This window comes from Juglans microcarpa x Juglans regia, chromosome 6D (assembly GCF_004785595.1).
Source record: "Juglans microcarpa x Juglans regia isolate MS1-56 chromosome 6D, Jm3101_v1.0, whole genome shotgun sequence".
NCBI classification, from domain to species: Eukaryota; Viridiplantae; Streptophyta; class Magnoliopsida; order Fagales; family Juglandaceae; genus Juglans; species Juglans microcarpa x Juglans regia.
Window position 1 is genome coordinate 7349937 of NC_054604.1, and position 19933 is coordinate 7369869.

The window sequence follows — 19933 nt, forward strand, 5'->3', positions numbered from 1 at the left end:
ATCTGGTGGGTCACGGGCCTTAGCATCGATGGGCCTATTGTTGGGCTCACGTGTAAAAGAAGAGTATGAAGAGCCCACGGTTTGAGAGCCCACATTTGGAGAGTTTCTAGTAGACTGAGTGGTGGGATGAAACCCATGACCCCGAGAGGAGAACCCTCTCTGTTGCAAACCACCACCACCTCAACAGTGATCCCTATTGGGCGGCGCACCTGTCCGATGACCATAGAAAGCGAAAGAATTGTTAGATTCATGGAGAGAGGTGCGGATTTCATACCCGTGAAGAAGAGGAAGAATCTCGACGTAAGTGGGCATGGGAGGTTTCAGCATTGAGGTGGTGAAGGGTTTGTAATGAGCACCGAGGCAATTCAACATGGAGAAAACTTTCATCTTGTCTGCAACAGGCCGTTCGATCGAAGCTAAGCTGTCACACAAGCCTTTGAAGGTTCGGAGGTGATTTGCACGAGGCGTCATGAGCTCCTTCTTAAGGTTTGTCAATTGTTGAGTGAGATGAAACTCTCACTCCTAAGAGTCATGGGCGTATGCCACCTTGAGTGCCACCCAAACCTAGTGGGTAGAATCCAAACCCATGACGAGGCCAAGTGCCTCTTCCAAGAGGGTGCCAATAATCCAGCCTCGTAAAAGTCTATCAGACTTGCACCAATGGAGGTAGGGCTCTATTTGTATTTTGTTCAAAGTTGATGATCTATCGAGAGGGATCTCAAATTCTGGAGGGGCAGAGTCTACTTGTAGCAGATGGTGGACTAGATCTTGGCTCTTAGCCAAGGCTAGTATTTGTTCACGCCATAGTGGGTAGTTACTGTTGGAGAGACGCAGTGTCACCAAAATTTCTTACGTTCAAGGCAATAGTAGCCATGGAGGAAGACTCTCTTCACTCATACGGTCTCTGATACCATAAAGACAATGTGCACACAAAGTGTTTGTAAAAAAACCTAAGTAACTGTGAGTATCTAAGAGTTTTCTAGTTGTCTATTTTATAGTAGATTACAATATTACAATATGTATATTGCCATTAGACACATTGATTTATACATGAAAAGTGTAAATGCAGGGATATGAATATTGAACCAAAAAGAGAATTTGGGTAGCTGTTGCATGTGATGGACTTTCCTTTGAGAATTTAGGTAGTTGTTGCATGAGATGATAAGTCTTTTGATTGTGTGGATTCTATAGCTGTTGCATGTGCTTCACTTGGTAACTCCTGTGATTGTGTGGTTTAAGTTGATGATTATTGACTATTGTTAATGAGTAATGATATGTACACAATACATTGCACAACATATTATACAACAATGTTATAAAATTAAAGTATTTTTCTAAAATGATGTAACTTTTACAAGATGTTTTACAAAAATATCCCTCATTTAAAATATAGTTGTATAAAGTGTTGTGAAAAATGTTGTGTATAAATCATTTTCCATTGTGAATACCCTGTTCATCTAAGGAGCGGCTTGATATAGACACCTTGTCTATCATAAAAGCTACTAACAAATAACAAAAATTGCCCTCTGGGTAATTTAATTTATCAAAAACTACTATTAATCATCGTTATTATATCATCCTTTTGATAGGATATCAAATGATTGTCAGATATATGAAGAATAATGGATAGTTTCCTAATCATGTCACGTAAAAGGATCCCAAATGGATTATAGCAAAGGAAAGGGCAAGATACGTTAAAGATAGTAAGCATATGCAAGGCATTCTGCATTCATTGACTGCATGTTGCCTAAAGTTCTATAGAACATAATTGTAGGCATGGTATTACATCGATGCACTCTCTATATAACTTTCACATCATAACTGGAGAACCTCTGAACTAAACTTGAAATGCAGATTGATTTCTGGGTACAAAGAAACTGTCTTCATACTGAAGTACTAACAAATTTAAATGCAGATATCTCACTAAAATAGATTTCTTTCATACGCTAAGCTTGTCCATCTCCCTCCTAAGTGCATTAGCCCTCACCAAGCTCCCAATGGTATTCACAGCCAACTTCAAGTCCTGCAGAGGACTCCCAGGCGCCACTGTCTTGTACAAGTAGCTATCAAAAGTCATCTTCTGCACATATTCATCTGCACACATCTCCACGAAGGCTTCCCTTGCCGGGTTCGACCTGTAGAACACCTTCTGCAACACATCCAGCACCTTGTATGTTGGCCAGTAAGTCTTGTCCCACTTCTCCAAATACTTCCTCAAGTCCCCCTCATCCACCATCCTCTTGCCATTCTCTGACCCTTCAACAATAGCCTCAGCACACATCCTCCCACTCTTTGCAGCAAAATAGATACCTTCACCAGAGCATTTCGTCACGTAGCCAGCTGCATCTCCTACCAAAGCCACTCTTCCTAATAACCTGCGCGGGCGGGGGTGTTCGGGGATTGGGTGTGCCTCAACTCGTATTATCTTACCACCCAAAATCTTGTCCTTGGCTCTGTTCCTTGTTGCAAGTTGGAACTTCTTGATGTCTCCTTTGTGGGTTACAGTGCCGGTGCCAACAGCCACATGATCGCACTTGGGGAAGACCCAACCATAGAAGTCGGGTGAAACATCATCTCCCACATACATCTCGGCAAGGTTCTCATAGTATACCATTTTATCATCAGGGATTTTGATCCTCTCCTGCAGTCAGAGAAACAGAATCTAGAATTCAGTGATGCATTACAACGCAAGTACTTGGAATTTCACGAGGAATAAACCAGCAAAAATTAGCCAAACTTCCCATTTCTAAAACTCCCAACTAAAGCATTACCATGTTAAAAAATTTCGAACGTCTTAACATCCAATAAGTTCTTAGCACACATTCATTTATCTATGACTATGATGCTGCCATTGACCCAAACAAATCAAACAAATTTTGACATTGGACAACACAAATCCTATATTATTCAGACAGATAAACAAATACTATATTATCCCAAACACATTTACAAATCTTAAATTAACAAACTTTGTTTTTTTTTTTTTTTTTTTCATAACATTAGTCATGCATTACCTGAAATGCGATGGCGTAGTCGTAATCACCAGCACCAATGCCCTTGGCGACACGAGAATTAGCCCCATCGGCGCCGATCACCACGTCCACCTCCAACGTCCGCTTCTCCCCAACCCCACCGGCTTTCCCGTCGTACCCTGTGTAATGCAGCACGTACGGAGAAACTCCATCTCTCGGTATGTCCATCTTTAGAAATAACCCATTGATGACCTCGGCGCCGCTCGCCTTGGCCCGGTCCCGAAGGTACGCGTCCAGGACCTCGCGCCGTACCATCCCTATGTACTCGTGGGGTTTCAGGGTCTGCCCGATGTCGACGGCAACATTCGAGGGAGATATCATCTTCATCCGGGTGACCCGGCGGTCAATGATGTCCAATGGGAGGTCGAATTCCCCTACCATGCAAAGCGGTATGGCTCCGCCACAGGGCTTGCAGTTGTCCATCTTACGCTCGATTAGGTATGTCTCCACGCCGCCTTTGGCGAGGGTATCGGCAGCAGCCCCTCCGGCTGGTCCGCCACCGATAACCGCCACCCGGAGGTTTCGATTGGTTAGTTTCGGAGCGGACTTGGAGGCAATGACACGTAGTTTTCTGGGATTTATCGAGCTGGGTTTCGCTTGGGAAGTCAAATGGGGCTTCTCCAAAGAGGCTTGACGGAGGCCAACGAAGGATTTCAGAGCAATGGAAGTCATTTTGGCCGGAGTTGGAGCCGAAACAATGAGAGTGTTGCAGTGAAGAGTTGGGTTTTTGTTGGGAGTGATGGATATGGTTGGTGATATGAGACTGTCTGGGCAGTTGGATGGTGGAAATGGACGGTTGTAAATTGATGAGGATAATAAAAGAGATTTTTTGCTTGATATCTGACTGTCTGGCTGTCTGTTCTTGTTACTGCCACGTCGAGAGAATACTTTGACATTACTTCCTCTGTATACATCTTTAAAATCATATTTTTAAAAAATTAATTTTACATATTAAAAAATTAATTTTACATATTAAAAAAAATTTTTATATTAAATTTTGTATCTTTAAACTAAATAATAATAATATTATTTAATTTTTTTCTTAAAATTATTATTATTTATATATTTTACAATTAACAGCATGTGCTCAAAAATATAAATTTTATATATTTAAATATTACCAATTTCATATATTAAAATGACTAATTTTAATGAGAATGAGAGAGAAAAAAATATTAAAAATAATATTTGCAGAATAAATAGTACTTCTTCATACTTATGTAAAAATTTAGAGATACATAAGTCAATTTAGATAAATTTAAAGATATATTATATAAATATGAAGATAAAAATTAAGATAAAGACCCTTACTAGTGCTCTTATTACTTGGGTCCAAGTCATAGCGTTAAGCAGTTATTGTCTTATTGATAGGCGAATGTGACGTAAATCTACCAAGTTTGTATATTATTATTGAAGAAGTTGAGAGGGATTAAATAAATAAGTTGAATTAGGGTTGACTAATACGGGACACAAGACAATGCCGATAAAAAATAATAAATAAAATGGAATAAAATGAAATCTATTTCTTATAAAAAAAAAATATGGGACACGAGACAATTCTCAACAAAAATGGATTCCAAAACCAGCTCAAAATCCTAGTAGAAAGCTCTCTCTTTTCTCTCTCTTGATCTCTAGTTAGACCAAATATTGTGTAGTCCTTTATTTTTTAATTTTTATTTTATTTTTTTCTATCTAAAGCCGATATGCTATTTTTTGAAACCTAGCGACCACCACGCGCTCCTCCATAAGATTTCAAGGCTGCCAATCATTCGGATGGCCGAAGGCTTTTGTCAAACGGAGCGGCGCTTGAGTTGCACGCGCCACTGCACCAAGAAGCTTCTTTTGCCACCACGCGCGGCGTTTCTGGGACTAGGGATCTTGGTTTCTTTAGACTCAATTGGCCACCACACTCCTAACGTGGCTCGTTTCCCTTACGCACCATTATAGTCTCTTTGTTTCTTGTTTTTTGCTTTCCTTTAAGTTGAAAATTCTGATCTACAGTTGTAATCCATCATTTTCAGATCTATCTTTATGTTTATTGTTATTTCCTTTTATTTAGGTAAAAATAAAAAAGAAATAGTCTTTTGGACATTTTGTCCATAGAGTGAAAGTCCTCTCTTTATCTGAAGGTAGGGTTTGAAATCTCTGCTTTAAACAGAATATGGTCTCTTAAAAGATTTGTCTGTAGAGAGTTATAGAAGTTAAGACCATACTAATCATAAATAAATTTATAGACTTGTGAAGCCCCAACCGTGAATAGTTGGCCTCTTGTAATATGAGATTTTTCCTGTATGTATCAGGTCATAGCTGTAACTTTATTTTCATGAATGAATGAAGTCTATTTGCTATAAAAAAAAAAAAAAAAAATACTGGACACAGATCCCATTTTCATATATTAAAGTTCATAATTTCTTGTCATATTTTGTATGTATTTCTGTTAAGGTTGATTCATATACGGCGCAAATTTAATTTGATACAATCCAAACTTGACACAGTAATTAATAATATTCAGCAATTAGCTAGGACCAGATTTTTTAAATATTTTTTTTAGAATTTAAACAGTTATATATAAGATACAATACATAGACTTCCTTATTGTATTTAATCTGAATTTTAACATCACAGAATCTTAATCTAGTTCGGTACCATATCGAAACTTTACGTTTATGAAACCCAAATGTAGGGCTGTAAAAATTAAAAAAAAATAAAAAATTGGTGAAATGGTCCGGTACCAATTTTTATTTAGCAAAACTGGCTCCATTTTAAATTTTAGAACACTTGTTCGAATCAAATCAGACCGGTACATATATATATATGTTTTTTTTAAATTTTATATGATTTATTTGTATTATATATAAATTAGGACTTTTGGATTGTTTAATAGGGATTTTTGATGTGCCAGACTCTTGGTGCCCAGGTTTTGTTGAACTCTACCTTTGGATTTTGTTTGGCGGTTCAAGTGCTCAGCAAAATGGTGATACCCAAAAGCCTAAACTGGAAAAAAGTATTACTATATTCACTATTGGTTAGGGCTGAGCACCAGCAATGTTTAAGTCGAAGTAATCTGAACTCTGACTCCGATTCGCATAGCCTCCGATATGACTCTGACTCTGACTTTGACTTGTCGAAGTTAGGAGAGTCGGATTTGAGTTTTTTTTCTTAGCACATTTGAAATTTTAATTTGACAATCTTCGACTTTCACTAATTGGACTTGGGCTTCCAGATTTCAGTTTTTTTTTTTTAAATAATTTTTCAATTTCAATTTTATTAAAACATAACTCAAATTAAAAAAATAAATCATTCTACAAATTATTGTCATTATACATGTTATTATATGTTAATGTTTATACATTAGTATTGCATGTTATTATACATTGATTATTATACATTACTAGTAGATGTTATTATACTTTAGTTATTATATATTAGTATTACATATTACTATATATTAGTGTTTATACATTAGTTGTTATTATACATTAGTGTTACATGGTGAAAATAGTTAATAATATGATGTTTACGTAGACTAAACTATTATTAGTGAATTTAGTCTATTTATATTATAGTCTAAGTATATTATTTTATAATAATTTACTCATACTAGTATATTATTGAATTTAATTAACTATATAAGTTATAGTTATATAAAATATATACGATTAATATATAAAAATACATATTGTCTTATAAAATATGTACAATATCGAGTCGAAATTGGAGTCGGACAATCCGAGTTGGAGTCAGAGTCGATGTGGAGTTGAATTTTCAAATTTTTACTCAGCCCTACTACTGGCAGCGTTAATTGCACCTGAAGTGCATAAACAAATAAATTAGGAGATGCAAAAGTTTCTTTCAAGTAATTGAGGTACCAATACTAGGCAGTGCTAATTACACTGGTAAAACTAGACCGGACCAAATCGAAATCGGTAAAATTAGAAGTTTTGGCTTTTATGATGAATTAATCCAGTATCGATTTTTCAATTTTTAAAATTAGTGTATACTGATTTGATTATAAAATATGTCTAAAATCGGATTGCATCGGACAAAATACACCCCTACCCAAATAGTGTCCGAAACTTATGCACTAATTTAAATAAGATAAATTCCTCCAAACTCAAAGAATTATGGGTCCCTCTATATATAGAGACCAAACAACAAGCTGTGCATTTCTTCGGTACATGCTTCGATCCCCTTGACATTTTCCAAGAATTATTTCGAATCAATCTATTAACATTTCTATTGACTTATATGAGGTAATTTTTTTTTTATAAATTTAACGTTTTAATTATTTTCCTTTAGATTTGAAAATTGTTCTCATGCTAAAATTTGGAATTTTGGATGAATTCACCAATGGTCGTTGGGATTTTGTCCAATGCTATGCGGGGGCCTCGGTAATTTCCATTATATAATTTGAAAATACTGGACAAATTAAGGACCACTTTGAGATTCGGTTTATACCACAAGAACATTTTATTTTTTATTTTTAGCAAAGATCATAAGCCAATAGACCCGTTTGAGATTGCATAATAAACCCGAAGACCAATATATGAATTTATTTTAATAACTTAATAAACTCATGTTTTTGGAGAAATTTATCTTTTAATATTTTGATGGATTGTTTTTCAAGAGATCGAGAAGAGAATTCATTTCAAAATCATATATATATATATATATATATATATATAGTACTAATCATTTGTGTTTTTTTTTTAGTAATACAAGTCTAAAGTGTGCAAGTTTTACGTATATCTTTTCTAAAAAAATAGGCTTTGTTAAAAAAATAATTTTTTTATACTTTTTACAATGCAATTCATTTTTTTTATAAAGAGACTACGTAAGACTTGTATATTAGAGCCTGTATAAATTATTATTGTTTTTTTTTTCAAATAGAATATGCAAACTTGCTCGGAGTAGTGTATCGACCTAACATTATTTTTTTAATTTGATTTCAAATTCATTATTTTGGACAAAAAAAAAAACCTGCCTGTTCCAAATTTCCAAGTGGATGTTAAGACTCATGCGTAAACCCGCGCACACAAGTAATTAAATATCTACGTGACATATATCACCATAACGTGAATTCTTCGTTTATACCGCTTACCAACATTCAAACCACAAAAGCAGTTAAACAGCGTGCAGTGATCATATTTCCATACTTATAACCTATATAGATATATATAATCTTACGTTGTTTTGGTCATTTTGGACCCAATACAGTTGGAACAAAGCGAGGTTAGTTGTGGTAGGTTAGAATAATCACCAAAAGTTGGTCTATCAAACAATCTACCCTCTCTCTCTCTCTCGAATTTCCTCTTTTTAGACCCAATTTTCTTATTTTCCACATGTTTAAATCCCACCCAAATCTTCTTACATGATCTGCAAAATCATAATTTCACAGGCCGGGATCGATTGATGATCTGAAGGCCCTGAAATTAAAGAATCAGCTGCTTATCATCGAACATGAACAACTTCCCTGTTGTGCTGCTAACGATTGTCATTACAGTGCTGGGAATCGCCATTGATGGATACAACTGTAAGATGGTGCAGTTCATCTTCGGGGACTCCCTCTCGGACGTTGGAAACAACAAGTATCTCAGCAAGAGCCTGGCCCAGGCAAGCCTGCCTTGGTATGGCATTGATTTTGGCAATGGTTTGCCTAATGGAAGGTTCTCTAACGGACGTACGGTGGCTGATATCATAGGTAATTAAACTCCATACACTCAAAATTAAATACAGAAAATGCAGATGCAATCTCAAGTTTTGAGGTCCAATATTCCTCTATACAGAACAGTTTTAAACCCTTTTTTTTTTTTTTTTTTTTTTTACTTTTTTGCATATTCAGGTGACAGTATGGGCCTCCCAAGGCCACCAGCCTTTCTGGATCCATCTCTAACCGAAGATATCATAATGGAAAATGGAGTCAATTACGCCTCTGGAGGTGGTGGGATTCTGAATGAAACTGGAAGCTACTTTGTAAGTTTCAAGTACCATTGAAAAAATGATCATGGTATTACTCCTTCTGTTCTACCCTTTTAATGCTGAAAGTGATCTTTTTTTTTTTTTTTTTTTTTTGTGGGGGTGGCCTTGCAGATTCAAAGGTTTTCTCTTTACAAGCAGATTGAGCTTTTTCAAGGGACGAAAGAGCTGATAAAAAGTAGAGTTGGCCCAGAGGAAGCAGAGAAGTTCTTCCAAGGATCTAGATATGTGGTTGCTCTAGGTAGCAATGATTTCATTAACAATTACTTGATGCCTGTTTATAGCGATTCATGGACATACAACGATGAGAGTTTCATCGACTACTTAATGGAGACACTCGAAGCCCAACTTAAGGTTAATTACTCTCATATCATATGAGCAATTATGACCAACAACGTTTAGTATTTTTCTGCTCTTTTTTTCCCATAATTTATCTGTAAGCAGGTGTTTTTGTTTTCTGTTTTTGGACATATATAGCTATTACACAGGTTAGGGGCAAGGCAGCTAATGGTTTTTGGGCTGGGACCAATGGGATGCATTCCACTGCAAAGGGTCCTCAGTACTTCTGGGGATTGTCAGGATAGAGCAAACAAACTTGCTCTCAGCTTCAACCAAGCATCAACCAACCTATTACAAGACTTATCCACCAAACTTCCCAATGCAAGTTTCAGATTTGGAGATGCTTATGATGTTGTCGATGACGTGATCAGAAATCCGTACAAATATGGTACGCATGCTTAAAGATCATGATCATCTCTTGCATGCAGATGCAGCCATGGCAGCATTTCTTCTTCTTCTTCTTCTTTTACCATTGTAATTAATGAACTTGACATGTTTTATACGCAGGATTCAACAACTCGGACGCACCATGTTGCTCTTTTTACAATATTCGACCTGCACTGACATGTATTCCTGCATCATCATTGTGTGGAGACAGAAGCAAGTACGTGTTTTGGGATGAATACCACCCAAGCGATAAAGCTAATGAATTGATTGCTAATGAGCTGATCAAGAAATTTAGATTCACGCGTGCTGACCAACCCAATAATGCTCCTTCCCCTGCGCCTGCTGCTATCGCCCCATCCCCAGATCAGGAAGACTACTAACTAGTACTGAGTAGCTAGTACTGTTCATTAATTTTTATGCGTGCAGCTATAGATCATAATTCCTCATATATGTACTTATGCGAAGAATTTTATTTGCAATTTTCATGCAGTTGATTTTCATATACAGTAATTATTATGCTATATATATATATATATTTATATATATGGTACTATATATGTCATCATGAATTCTATATATAATGTTCATCATGTTTTTTAACATTTTTATTAAGGAAGAATTGCCACATTCAAGTACTGATCTAATAATATTCATTACAAGATTTTGATATATGTGAAGTGATCAATGTTTACTAAATGCTATTATTTATCTTAATTTTCTTTTCATCCTTAATTACACAAACTGATGTATTATATTTTAAATCACTTTCATTTTAATTATAAGTTAAGCTCTGCAACTATTAAAACGTATGATCACGTGATTCAGAATAATAAAAAAAAAAAAAAAAATCAAGATGAAGAATAACATTATTTTATTTATTTAACATGAATTTCTAATAGGAGCGTTGTCGTATTGCATGCAATTACATTTACAACTCAAGGTTAATTTTTTGGATGATTAGCACTCCCATATATAGCATGCAAACAAAGAGTCGCCCAGCGTAACCCGCTCAACTTTACCGCGTGTTTTGAGTTTTTTTTTTTTTTTTCATTTTTCTTTTCACAAATTTTTAATATATTTAAATATTTTAAAAAAAATCCCAATACACTTAAAAACAATTCTTTAATCACTAAGTAAAATAAAATTTGGTCAAGCGATCAAATAGAGCGGTACAAGTAGGAGACAAAGTAGTATTTTCTAAAAACAAAATAATACACGTGGTTCACCAAAGACTAGTACTTCTCCATCCTAGCTCCCCCTATATACCAATTTAATTAGCATGTTGGATAAGATTTGGGACTCAAATTTGTTAGTTCTTGGCATTGCATCAAATATCAACGAATATATATACATATGATTGCAAAGACTACTACAAGAAAACTGTCTATTTGCGACCAGTTAATTCCAGCGAAATGACTATTTGCAACTAAAATTAGTTGCGAATAGTCTTTTAGTCGCAATAAATTGGTCACAAAAGCCCGTTCTTGTAGTGGACAGTAGCGATCATGACGATAAATCAATTTATAACGATAAAATCTTGTGATTAAAAACGACTATTTGCAACCAAAAAAAGTTTATTATTAATATCCAAACCAATAATATATAAGAAAATTAATATTTTCATAAAATAAACTTACATATTAGCAAAAAAAAAAAAAGTTTAATAGTTTGAAATATTAAGTAGTCAAATAATAATATTAATATTATATCCCAACAACAAAAAGGACATAAAACTAAAGAGTAATGCTAGATAAAATATTAGGTTGCGTAAATCCAGGTCGTGCACTTTTTGAAAAAAGTAGGGTCCACCATTAAAGATGATTTTTTCATGTGGGTTCTAGAGTTATCCATTTTTTTCAAAAGGAGTGCTTGGACCTTGTACAATCTAGGACTGCAAAAATCATTTTTCAAAACTAAATATTTATAAATATTGAAAATATAATTTATTCGTGTTATACAGGTTGATTGTGAGGTTTCGCGGATTGACTCGTTTATTAATCGTGTCTTATTAGGTCAACTCGTTTTGACCAAAACCCATTTATAATATTATATCAAATATAAACTCGCTTATTTCATATGATGTTTGTATTGGATTCATTAGTCATGTCATATATTGTCACTCTTATTTTAGACTACTGTAAATTCAGCGATTTTTATTTGACTAAAATGGAGTGAAAAAGAAAAAAGTGAAAAGAGAAAAAAGAAAAGAGGACGAAATATCACACGGAGTGGAGAAGATGGGAGAGAGGAGGAAAGAGAGACCCATGCCAACGGTGGTACAAATGGTGGGTTGGTGAAGGAGTTTCTTTCAACCCAAAAGGATTCACTAGAAGGTGGAAAAAGGTAAAAGACTTCGGAGATAACCATCAAAGTTCTATGTTTCTTACTTTGCTTATACATATATCGATCTGTTGAGTGCCAACTGCATGCCAATTTGCAAAATTTAATCCCACAATAAATCGATCAGGCATTCGTAGTTCCTTCAAACATAATGTCCATTCAGGAAAAGACTGGTAAAATGGAATTAAGCACAACGACCTTTTCTCTCAATTTCAATGAATTGACAAATCATTCAGTGAGAAGAAAAAAGTGCATTTGCAGCTCTTCCTCTTTAATATGTGCTATATATGGTTTTTACTGTAATTGGCCTCCATGACACAGATCTCAAAGAAATTATGAGAATTTTATATGTTATACGGAGGATACACCCTTAAGACAAGACGTCATAAATATTGAAAAGTGTTAGATCTACAAAAAGATTTCATAAAGGTAAACTCACAAATTGACGTATGTTTATGTGATTCGTTAAATTGTAAGCCATTTTTATTGTAAAGTATATATAACATATTATAACATATCACGTCAGTTTGCGAGTTTAGTTATGAAAGATTAATCTTTTATAGATTAAGTATTTCTCATAAATACTACCCTCCCATAGCTATTATTCATGAAACTTTGTTACCATTTTTATTTTATGTTCAGGCCATTCAATTCCTATAAAATTTTGTTATCTTGAGGATGATGGTCTAGTACTTTGAACCATTGGATCAGTAGTGGATTGCCCAGTTTATTCATGGAATCATCAATAACTTTGGAAAGCAGTTGAGCATCCACAAAACCTATCTTTACACCTTTCTAAACAAAACTATATATATACATACATCCTACCACATTACACACTCTTAGCTTGAAACAAATTAACAAGTGATATTGTTGAAACATGTTTTGTAGCCGTCCACTACAATGGTGCTCCTGTACTTGCGAGGGTGGAAGATAGGGCGGCGGGGTGGTGCTCGTGTCACCTCTGATGCCAAAATCAGAATTTCTCTGGAGGAGCAAAGGAAGCAAAAAGTTATAGAGAGCTAGAGAGAGAGTGATCGAATGTGTGTAACCCCCTTCTTGTTGTTAGCATTTCCCTAGGCGTCACATTTAATGTGGTTGCTCCTATCAGCTATAGAGGCCCGACCTCGGGGTTGGCCACTCGAAGCTGCATTCAATGCGGTCGATCTTTAAGGGCACAAGATCTCAGCCTATCTATCCCTCATTAATGTGTTGTAACTGGCGAGATTGTCGGTTGTTTTCCCCCTTCTTGGGCGCATATGGGCCTCCCTCTCTGCCATTTTCTAGTCTGCCTTGCTACATATCCCTTTATACTTCGGTATGTTCTCGCAAGGCGTGAGGCTCCCTTTTTGCCACCCATTGCACGATTTCCTAGACATTTTAGGCATGACCCCGACTCAAGTACACCTTAATGCTTGAAGAATCTTGACATCATACTGCGTGGTGTGGCACATGGTCCTGGAATATGTCGAGGAAGAATGCCCAAACTTGATTGCTCGGAAGTTTCTATTCACCCATGCGGCTTGCACGTTAGAGGGGAACATCTGCAACTTCTGTTCTCACCCAAAATTCTAACTCGCCCTTCTTGAGGCCTCCCATTCTAATGCCAAGCTGTTTGAATATAAGTTCTTTTTCGTGTCGGGCAAAGGATGATAGTTCTCACTCGAGGAAGCCGTCGCCCCAAAAGCTCCCCATTCGGTCCAACTGGGGGGTCATTCCTGAAAACAAAAAGATTAGGTTCGTCTTGTTCGAGCGTGAGCGAGCCGGCATTCAGTTGCTATACTCTTGGGTCCAGGAGCACGAGGAGGTCGAGACCGATGTTCTCTTGATAGAGGAGAACATCAACCAATTTCTTGTCATGTTCGACCAGTCTCACGTGGTTGGTTGTGACTTCCTAGGGGAGCTACCGGTGCAGCGAGGGGTGGAGCGGTCATCAAAGGGCTTGTCAGAGAGTGCGGCGAAGAGGTTCTGTTCGGAGGATGAGACGATTCGGAGGATGAGACGATCTCTTTGAGTTGGAGGGGATTGTTGGCGGCTTGGGGAGGTCTGGATCATCTTTTTTGAAAGCAACACCTACACCATTATTCTTCCAAGGTCTTCCCGCCACCTTGCCAGGTGAACGCAGGGGGGGGTGACCAACCACGATCAGAATGATGAAGAGCTAGAGGCTATGTTCCTTAAGACCTTGTGTCAATTGGGTTTAGGCAACCCCAAGGCGGTTGTCGTTGCCGAGTGCTCGAAGGTGTCTGGGCGAGTGTTCGGCGTACTGGTGCCACTTCGGGATATGGTGACGAGGAGGTCGTGTCGGCCCCTATGGATGCTTCTTGTCGACAGGCGGGGACTACCTAGAACGATGGCAATGATGGCCCGCATCTTACTAGCGGCAACTCAGGCACTGCTTCTATTGGCGGGACACCTCTCGAGCCTTCTGCTCCCAAGGGCCTTTCTCGTTAAAATCCAGTGTTGTTGAGTGAAGATGGATCCTCGACTTCTTCGTTCTCAACCAATTCGTTGGTCAAGCAGGATTCTTCATCAGCGATTGATTTTGATGGCACTTCCTTATCAGTTAGCTCTGCGAATGAAGGTCCTTCCTAAAATTAACCGTGCTGGGTGGTGATTGATTATAGAGCATCGATTGTGGGGGTGCTCCTATACTTGCGAGAGTGGAAGAAAGGGTGGCGGGGTGGTGTTTATGTCACCTTCGATGCTAAATTCAGAATTTCTCAAGGAGAGTAATGGAAGCAAGAAGTTATGGAAAGCTAGAGAGAGTGATCGGATGTATGTAACCCCTTCTTGTCGTTAGCCTTTTCCTATATATATCAGATTCCTCAAATGATCATTATTTCGCTGTAATGATCACATTCATCCCGGGTGGCATGGGTTCGCATTTAATGTGGCTGCTCCTGTCAGCTACAGAGGCCTGACCTCGAGGTTGGTCACTCCGAGCTGCATTCAGTGTGGCCGATCTTGTAGGGGATAGGATTGTGGCATGTCTGCCCTTCATTAATGCATTGTGACTAGGGAGACCGTCATTTGTTTTCCCCTTCTTGGGCTCATCTAGGCCTCCCTCTCTGCCATTTCTTGGTCTGCCCTGCTATGGATCCTCGGCTTTGGTGTGGGAGGCCTGAACTCAGCCTGGTTGAGTACAAAATCCCCTTTTCAGATATGATATTGTCTAGCGTTTACAGTGAAATGGAAGAATAAACCAAAGGGTTATGTAACGCCCTGTTCCCGGAGGTCCGGAGAGTTAATTCTTAATATCTAAAATCAACTTAAATAACACAACTATAAAATCCAGAAAATCCCATAAAATGTTAATCCATTTAATCAATTCAAATATCTAAATTCCTCCATGGGGACAATAAAGAGAATCTCAATAACATAAATTAAAAACTCTCCAGAACTTAAAATTATCCTTAACTCATCAAATCAAAATACCCGAAAAATAAAATCAGTTATTTAACTATGACTCTCAAATAAGCACTTGTACCCTCATGCACTTATTCCATTTCAAACATCACACCTTGCTAAAACTTCATACTCTTGTTCTCCAGCTGAACCATCAAAATTATCTGAAAAATATATGGAGATAAAGGGTGAGTTATCAACAACTCAATAAGTAGAGGACATATACTAGTGTGTAAACATGAGCATTTAAAGAAATCAGAATGCAGAACAAAACATTTTTATTTTCAGAGTGCGGAAGCAAAACATATTATCAAAATATCAGAGCGAAGATTTAGAAATAATTTCATTCAAAAATATCCTTTTGGCATAGCATAAATGATTATCATCATCATTAGAACATTATATCAGAACAAAAACCATGTATAACCCCCGTGGTAGGGTTGTGCAATCTGCGAATAACTAAGCAGAACATAAACCACTCTGTCACCAAGGTGTGCACTCAAAACAGAGACCACTACTATAACCCGTGGCAGGGCCGTATCCACTATTATAACCCGTGGTTTGGCCGTATCCACTATTATTACTCGTGGTTGGGCCGTATTCCCTATTGTAACCCGTGGTTAGGCCGTATCCACTATTATTACCCGTGGTTAGGCCGTATCCACTATTATAACCCGTGGCAGGGCCGTACTGAACAGAACAGAAACAGAATCAAATTCAAAATCAAAGAGTCATGCCAAATGTTTTCAAAGATCACATTTTATCCAAACAGAGTACTGAACAAAATCATATTATCTTCGTAATCAGAACAGATCCAAAGCATATTTACAATATTTTATGCACAAATTTTTATATTCGCTCTTTTTGCATAAATCAGAAATAAAGTGTCAAAAATAAGCTCATATCTACACCAGTCATGATAGAAAATCTCTCTTCTTAAACAGAATCTCATGAATAATGCAGAACAAATAACTGAGGTAGTTTAAATTTCTTTTCGTAACCAAATATTTATATTTTTCAAAAAGTCAACCTCAGCTCATTTTATTTTAATGCAAAGTCTAGTATAGGAACCTCGCTTACCTGGACTTCTTAGCTATTTCGAAATTTTCCTCAAAATGTCGAACAATAATTAATCGTCACCTTTAAAATAATCACGTAATTCTCGTAAATTTCCAATTAATCACACATTTCGATATTTAATCCTAAACTTCTAAAATAACCTATTTTAATCCTTCAATACCTAAAAATCCTCATAACCTTAAAATACCATCATTTTCTAAGACCATCAATATCCACTTAATTGAATTCATACCGAATAAGAAAATTTATCGAATAAGTATTATGATAATTAAATAACTCAATAAAAATTAATATTCAAAATATCTAAAATACCAACAATATTTTATAAATAAAAAGAATACATTAGTTACTAAAATTTTCATAAAATAAGTCATGAAAAACTCCTCTCTTAAAAATAGGTTTACTTCCTTTAATTAACAATATTATTAAAATAAAAATATAATATTTATTGACACTTAAAGCAAAACTCATTTAAACATAAACCCCAAAAATAAAACTTCTCACCCGAAAACATTAGGTTAAACCAACCTTCCATATATATATATATATATATATATATATATATATATATATATATTAGGTCAAAATTAGTAAGTACCCAACCTAGGTTAAAACTTTCGATATATATAATATATATATATAATATATATATATATATATAAAGTACGGGATTATGCAAATAACGTAAATCATGCAAATAACCTATAACCTATAAGCGTAAATCATGCAAATAACAGGATTAACACATGCGGCGGCAGGAACTTACCCAAGGGAAACCGAGGCATGCATCAAGGGGTGAGGCGCGACGGGGCTGGCTGGAGGGACCGTGGTGGCGCAACTGAGGAGCAGGAGTGCGGCGGAGATGCCGTCGAGTTGGGCTGAGCAAGAGAGAAAAAGAGAGGGAGAGGTGAGCGCGAGAGAGGGCGGAGAGAAAGGAGGGAGTAACCGAGGGAGGTACTCACCGTGAGGGGGTGCTACAGGCTGAGGTGGCCTGAGGGTGTTCAGCTCCCTTTTCCGAGCGGGTGGCGACGGCTTGGAGTGGCTGGTGCGGTGCGGTGCAGTGGGTGGACCTCTGTTTCGGGTGGCTAAAAAAGGGAAATAAATGGCTGGGTTTTCCGTGAGAGGGGTGGCTCGCGGTAGAGTTAACCGCGATGGTTTTCGTGAGGTGGGGTCACAACGTGGTGGGGCTCTCGGTGGAGGGTATGGCAGCAGTTTATGGTGGCTGAAAGCTGCTCTATTTTTGGATACTAAAACAGAGGAAACGGAAACTTACAGAAGAGGCTACGGGATGATAGGAGGCAGCTTCGTGTGGCTGCCGGTGGAGGCTTGCAGTGGTCGGTTCTGCTTCGGGCTAGTGTTTTCCGTCGTGCAAGGGGCCAGCCGTGTGGGTTGTAGCGTGGAAGGCTTGGCAGTGGGACTGCCCTTCGGTGGTGGTTGTTCGGTTTCTCGTGGGGCTTGGACAGTGCTATCGCACAGTGGTTCGTGTGTTTTGGACTGGGTTGTTGAAAGGAAGAGGTGGCGCACGGTGGTTTTGAGCCTAGGTGGTGGCCGCTTACGGTAGAAGGATGGGCGTCGGTTTTTTACGTGGAGAATGGAGTTTGGCGTCGAACTAGAAGGGCTGGGTGGTTCTGTGCAGTGGTTCAGCGACGGCACAGGGTAATTCTCAAGGCTATAAGGTGAAAGTGTATCTTTATATATGTGAGGTGAAACTCTAGGGAGACGAGAGAGACGTGTGTGTGCATGCATGTCGTGAACGAATGCATGTGTATGCATGCCGTGGATGAGGCAGACCTAGGGGAGGAAAAGAAAAAATAAAAATGGAAAGAAAGGAAAACAAAATTAAATCTGGGATTTAAAATAAAAATAAATAAAAAACATGTGAAGAAAATATAATAAAATAAATAAACTAAAAATAAATAAATAGATTAAAAAAAAAAAGCTTGGTTGGATCCGCGTGTTGCAGCCTGGTGACGTTTGTCCTGTCTCTCGTGAAGGATTAAATCCCCATACCTCAACCCCTCTATCTAAGGAAAACAAAATTGACTAACTTCGAACCAAGACAATTTCAAACATTATCTCCAAAAAAACGTGAGTATATTTTAAGCCAATAAAATGGTTTAAACACCGAAAAGGGTGTCGGAATCACCATACATTTTCTCAGAAGATTTCTTGCTATATAGTAATCTGCTACCTTTTTTATCTCCATCTGTCCAGATGTGCATGAACTTCCTTCTCACTTCCTACTCTTAATTGCTTTATCTATACATCATGCTAGCTACAGATTACTGGTTTTGTTGAATCTATTATATATAGTACTTTTTTTTTTTTTCTAATTTAATGAGATTCTATCTTTCAAGACTTACCTCTGTGGTCCATATTCTGGCACATTTGCACCATCAGAATGCCATAATGACCACTATGTTATTGTCCATTCTCAGGTGGAGAGTTCAGAGAATGCCCGATAAATCAGGAAGTGGTGAGATATAGTTATTAGTGGATGTCTACCACCCTTGCAATCCTCCTCCACTTTCTCCACTTAACATAATGCAAATATATATACAAAATGGTTGGAGATATTTATAATATTCAAGGGCTCTTATAGGTGGTGTACCTAACTTGCTTCTGTAAAGAATGTATTAAAATTGACATTCTTAGGACTTGGTTGTCAAACAAACACCAACCCATTTGTAAAGCAGTTTCAGTATTTTGTTCCATTCACTCTTTTTATGCCAAAGAAGGGTTAGAAAGGCAAGCAGTTTCGTGCCAAATTGGAGTTGTGTCGCCCAAGCAGTATTTTATTCCATTCACTCTTTTTTTTTTTTTTTTTTTTTTTTTTTTCTTTTGAATCTGGGGATTCTGCTGAAAAGTTGCAAGGTGGAAGCAATAATCTTCAGCACCGCCAGTTGAATGAACATATGTATCTATCACATATAGTTTTTTAGTGCAGAATATATCATAAATAATAGATGATATCGGTTGCTGTTAAAAAAGGAGAGAAAATGAATCTTTAAGGAATGAAAACACAAAAAGAGGAATTAACACAGTTTCTCATAACAAAACATACATGCATTGAGAGACATGGAAAGTGAAAAGTATGAGAAATTGCTAACAAAACGAGACCAGGCTCATAGTTTATAAAGTAAGCCTGATAGGGACTAAATTGACTGGGTCAAACCCTCAGGAAACCTATCGCTAAGGAAAGAGATAAAGCCAAGAGATAATGCAGGAAAGAGATAAGGCAAAGAAGTTGGCTCAGACTTCTAAAAGGAAAATGTATCACAAGTCAAGTTGAACTCTATCACTCAAAGGAAATAACCTCTATAAATCGGAGTAGCTCCCCTACAAATCTGACATGCTCTCTCCAGGCACAC

At 37.2% G+C, this 19933-nt stretch overlaps 2 protein-coding genes across 2 annotated transcripts; one reads left to right on the forward strand and one right to left on the reverse strand.

Moving 5' to 3' along the window:
* Positions 1 to 1710: 1710 nt before the first annotated feature.
* Positions 1711 to 3890, reverse strand: LOC121234365 (geranylgeranyl diphosphate reductase, chloroplastic). The gene is made up of 2 exons (XM_041130283.1): positions 3015 to 3890; positions 1711 to 2641 (listed from the first exon to the last, which is right to left on the reverse strand). The coding sequence occupies exons 1-2, from the start codon at positions 3702 to 3704 to the stop codon at positions 1940 to 1942; spliced, it is 1392 nt and encodes a 463-aa protein (XP_040986217.1). The 5' UTR covers positions 3705 to 3890; the 3' UTR covers positions 1711 to 1939.
* A 4461-nt stretch (positions 3891 to 8351) lies between these two features.
* On the forward strand, positions 8352 to 10223 carry LOC121268827 (GDSL esterase/lipase At1g74460). The gene is made up of 5 exons (XM_041173092.1): positions 8352 to 8733; positions 8875 to 9005; positions 9123 to 9362; positions 9486 to 9735; positions 9855 to 10223. Exons 1-5 carry the CDS (start codon positions 8493 to 8495, stop codon positions 10112 to 10114), a joined length of 1122 nt encoding a protein of 373 aa, XP_041029026.1. The 5' UTR covers positions 8352 to 8492; the 3' UTR covers positions 10115 to 10223.
* Positions 10224 to 19933: the final 9710 nt, after the last annotated feature.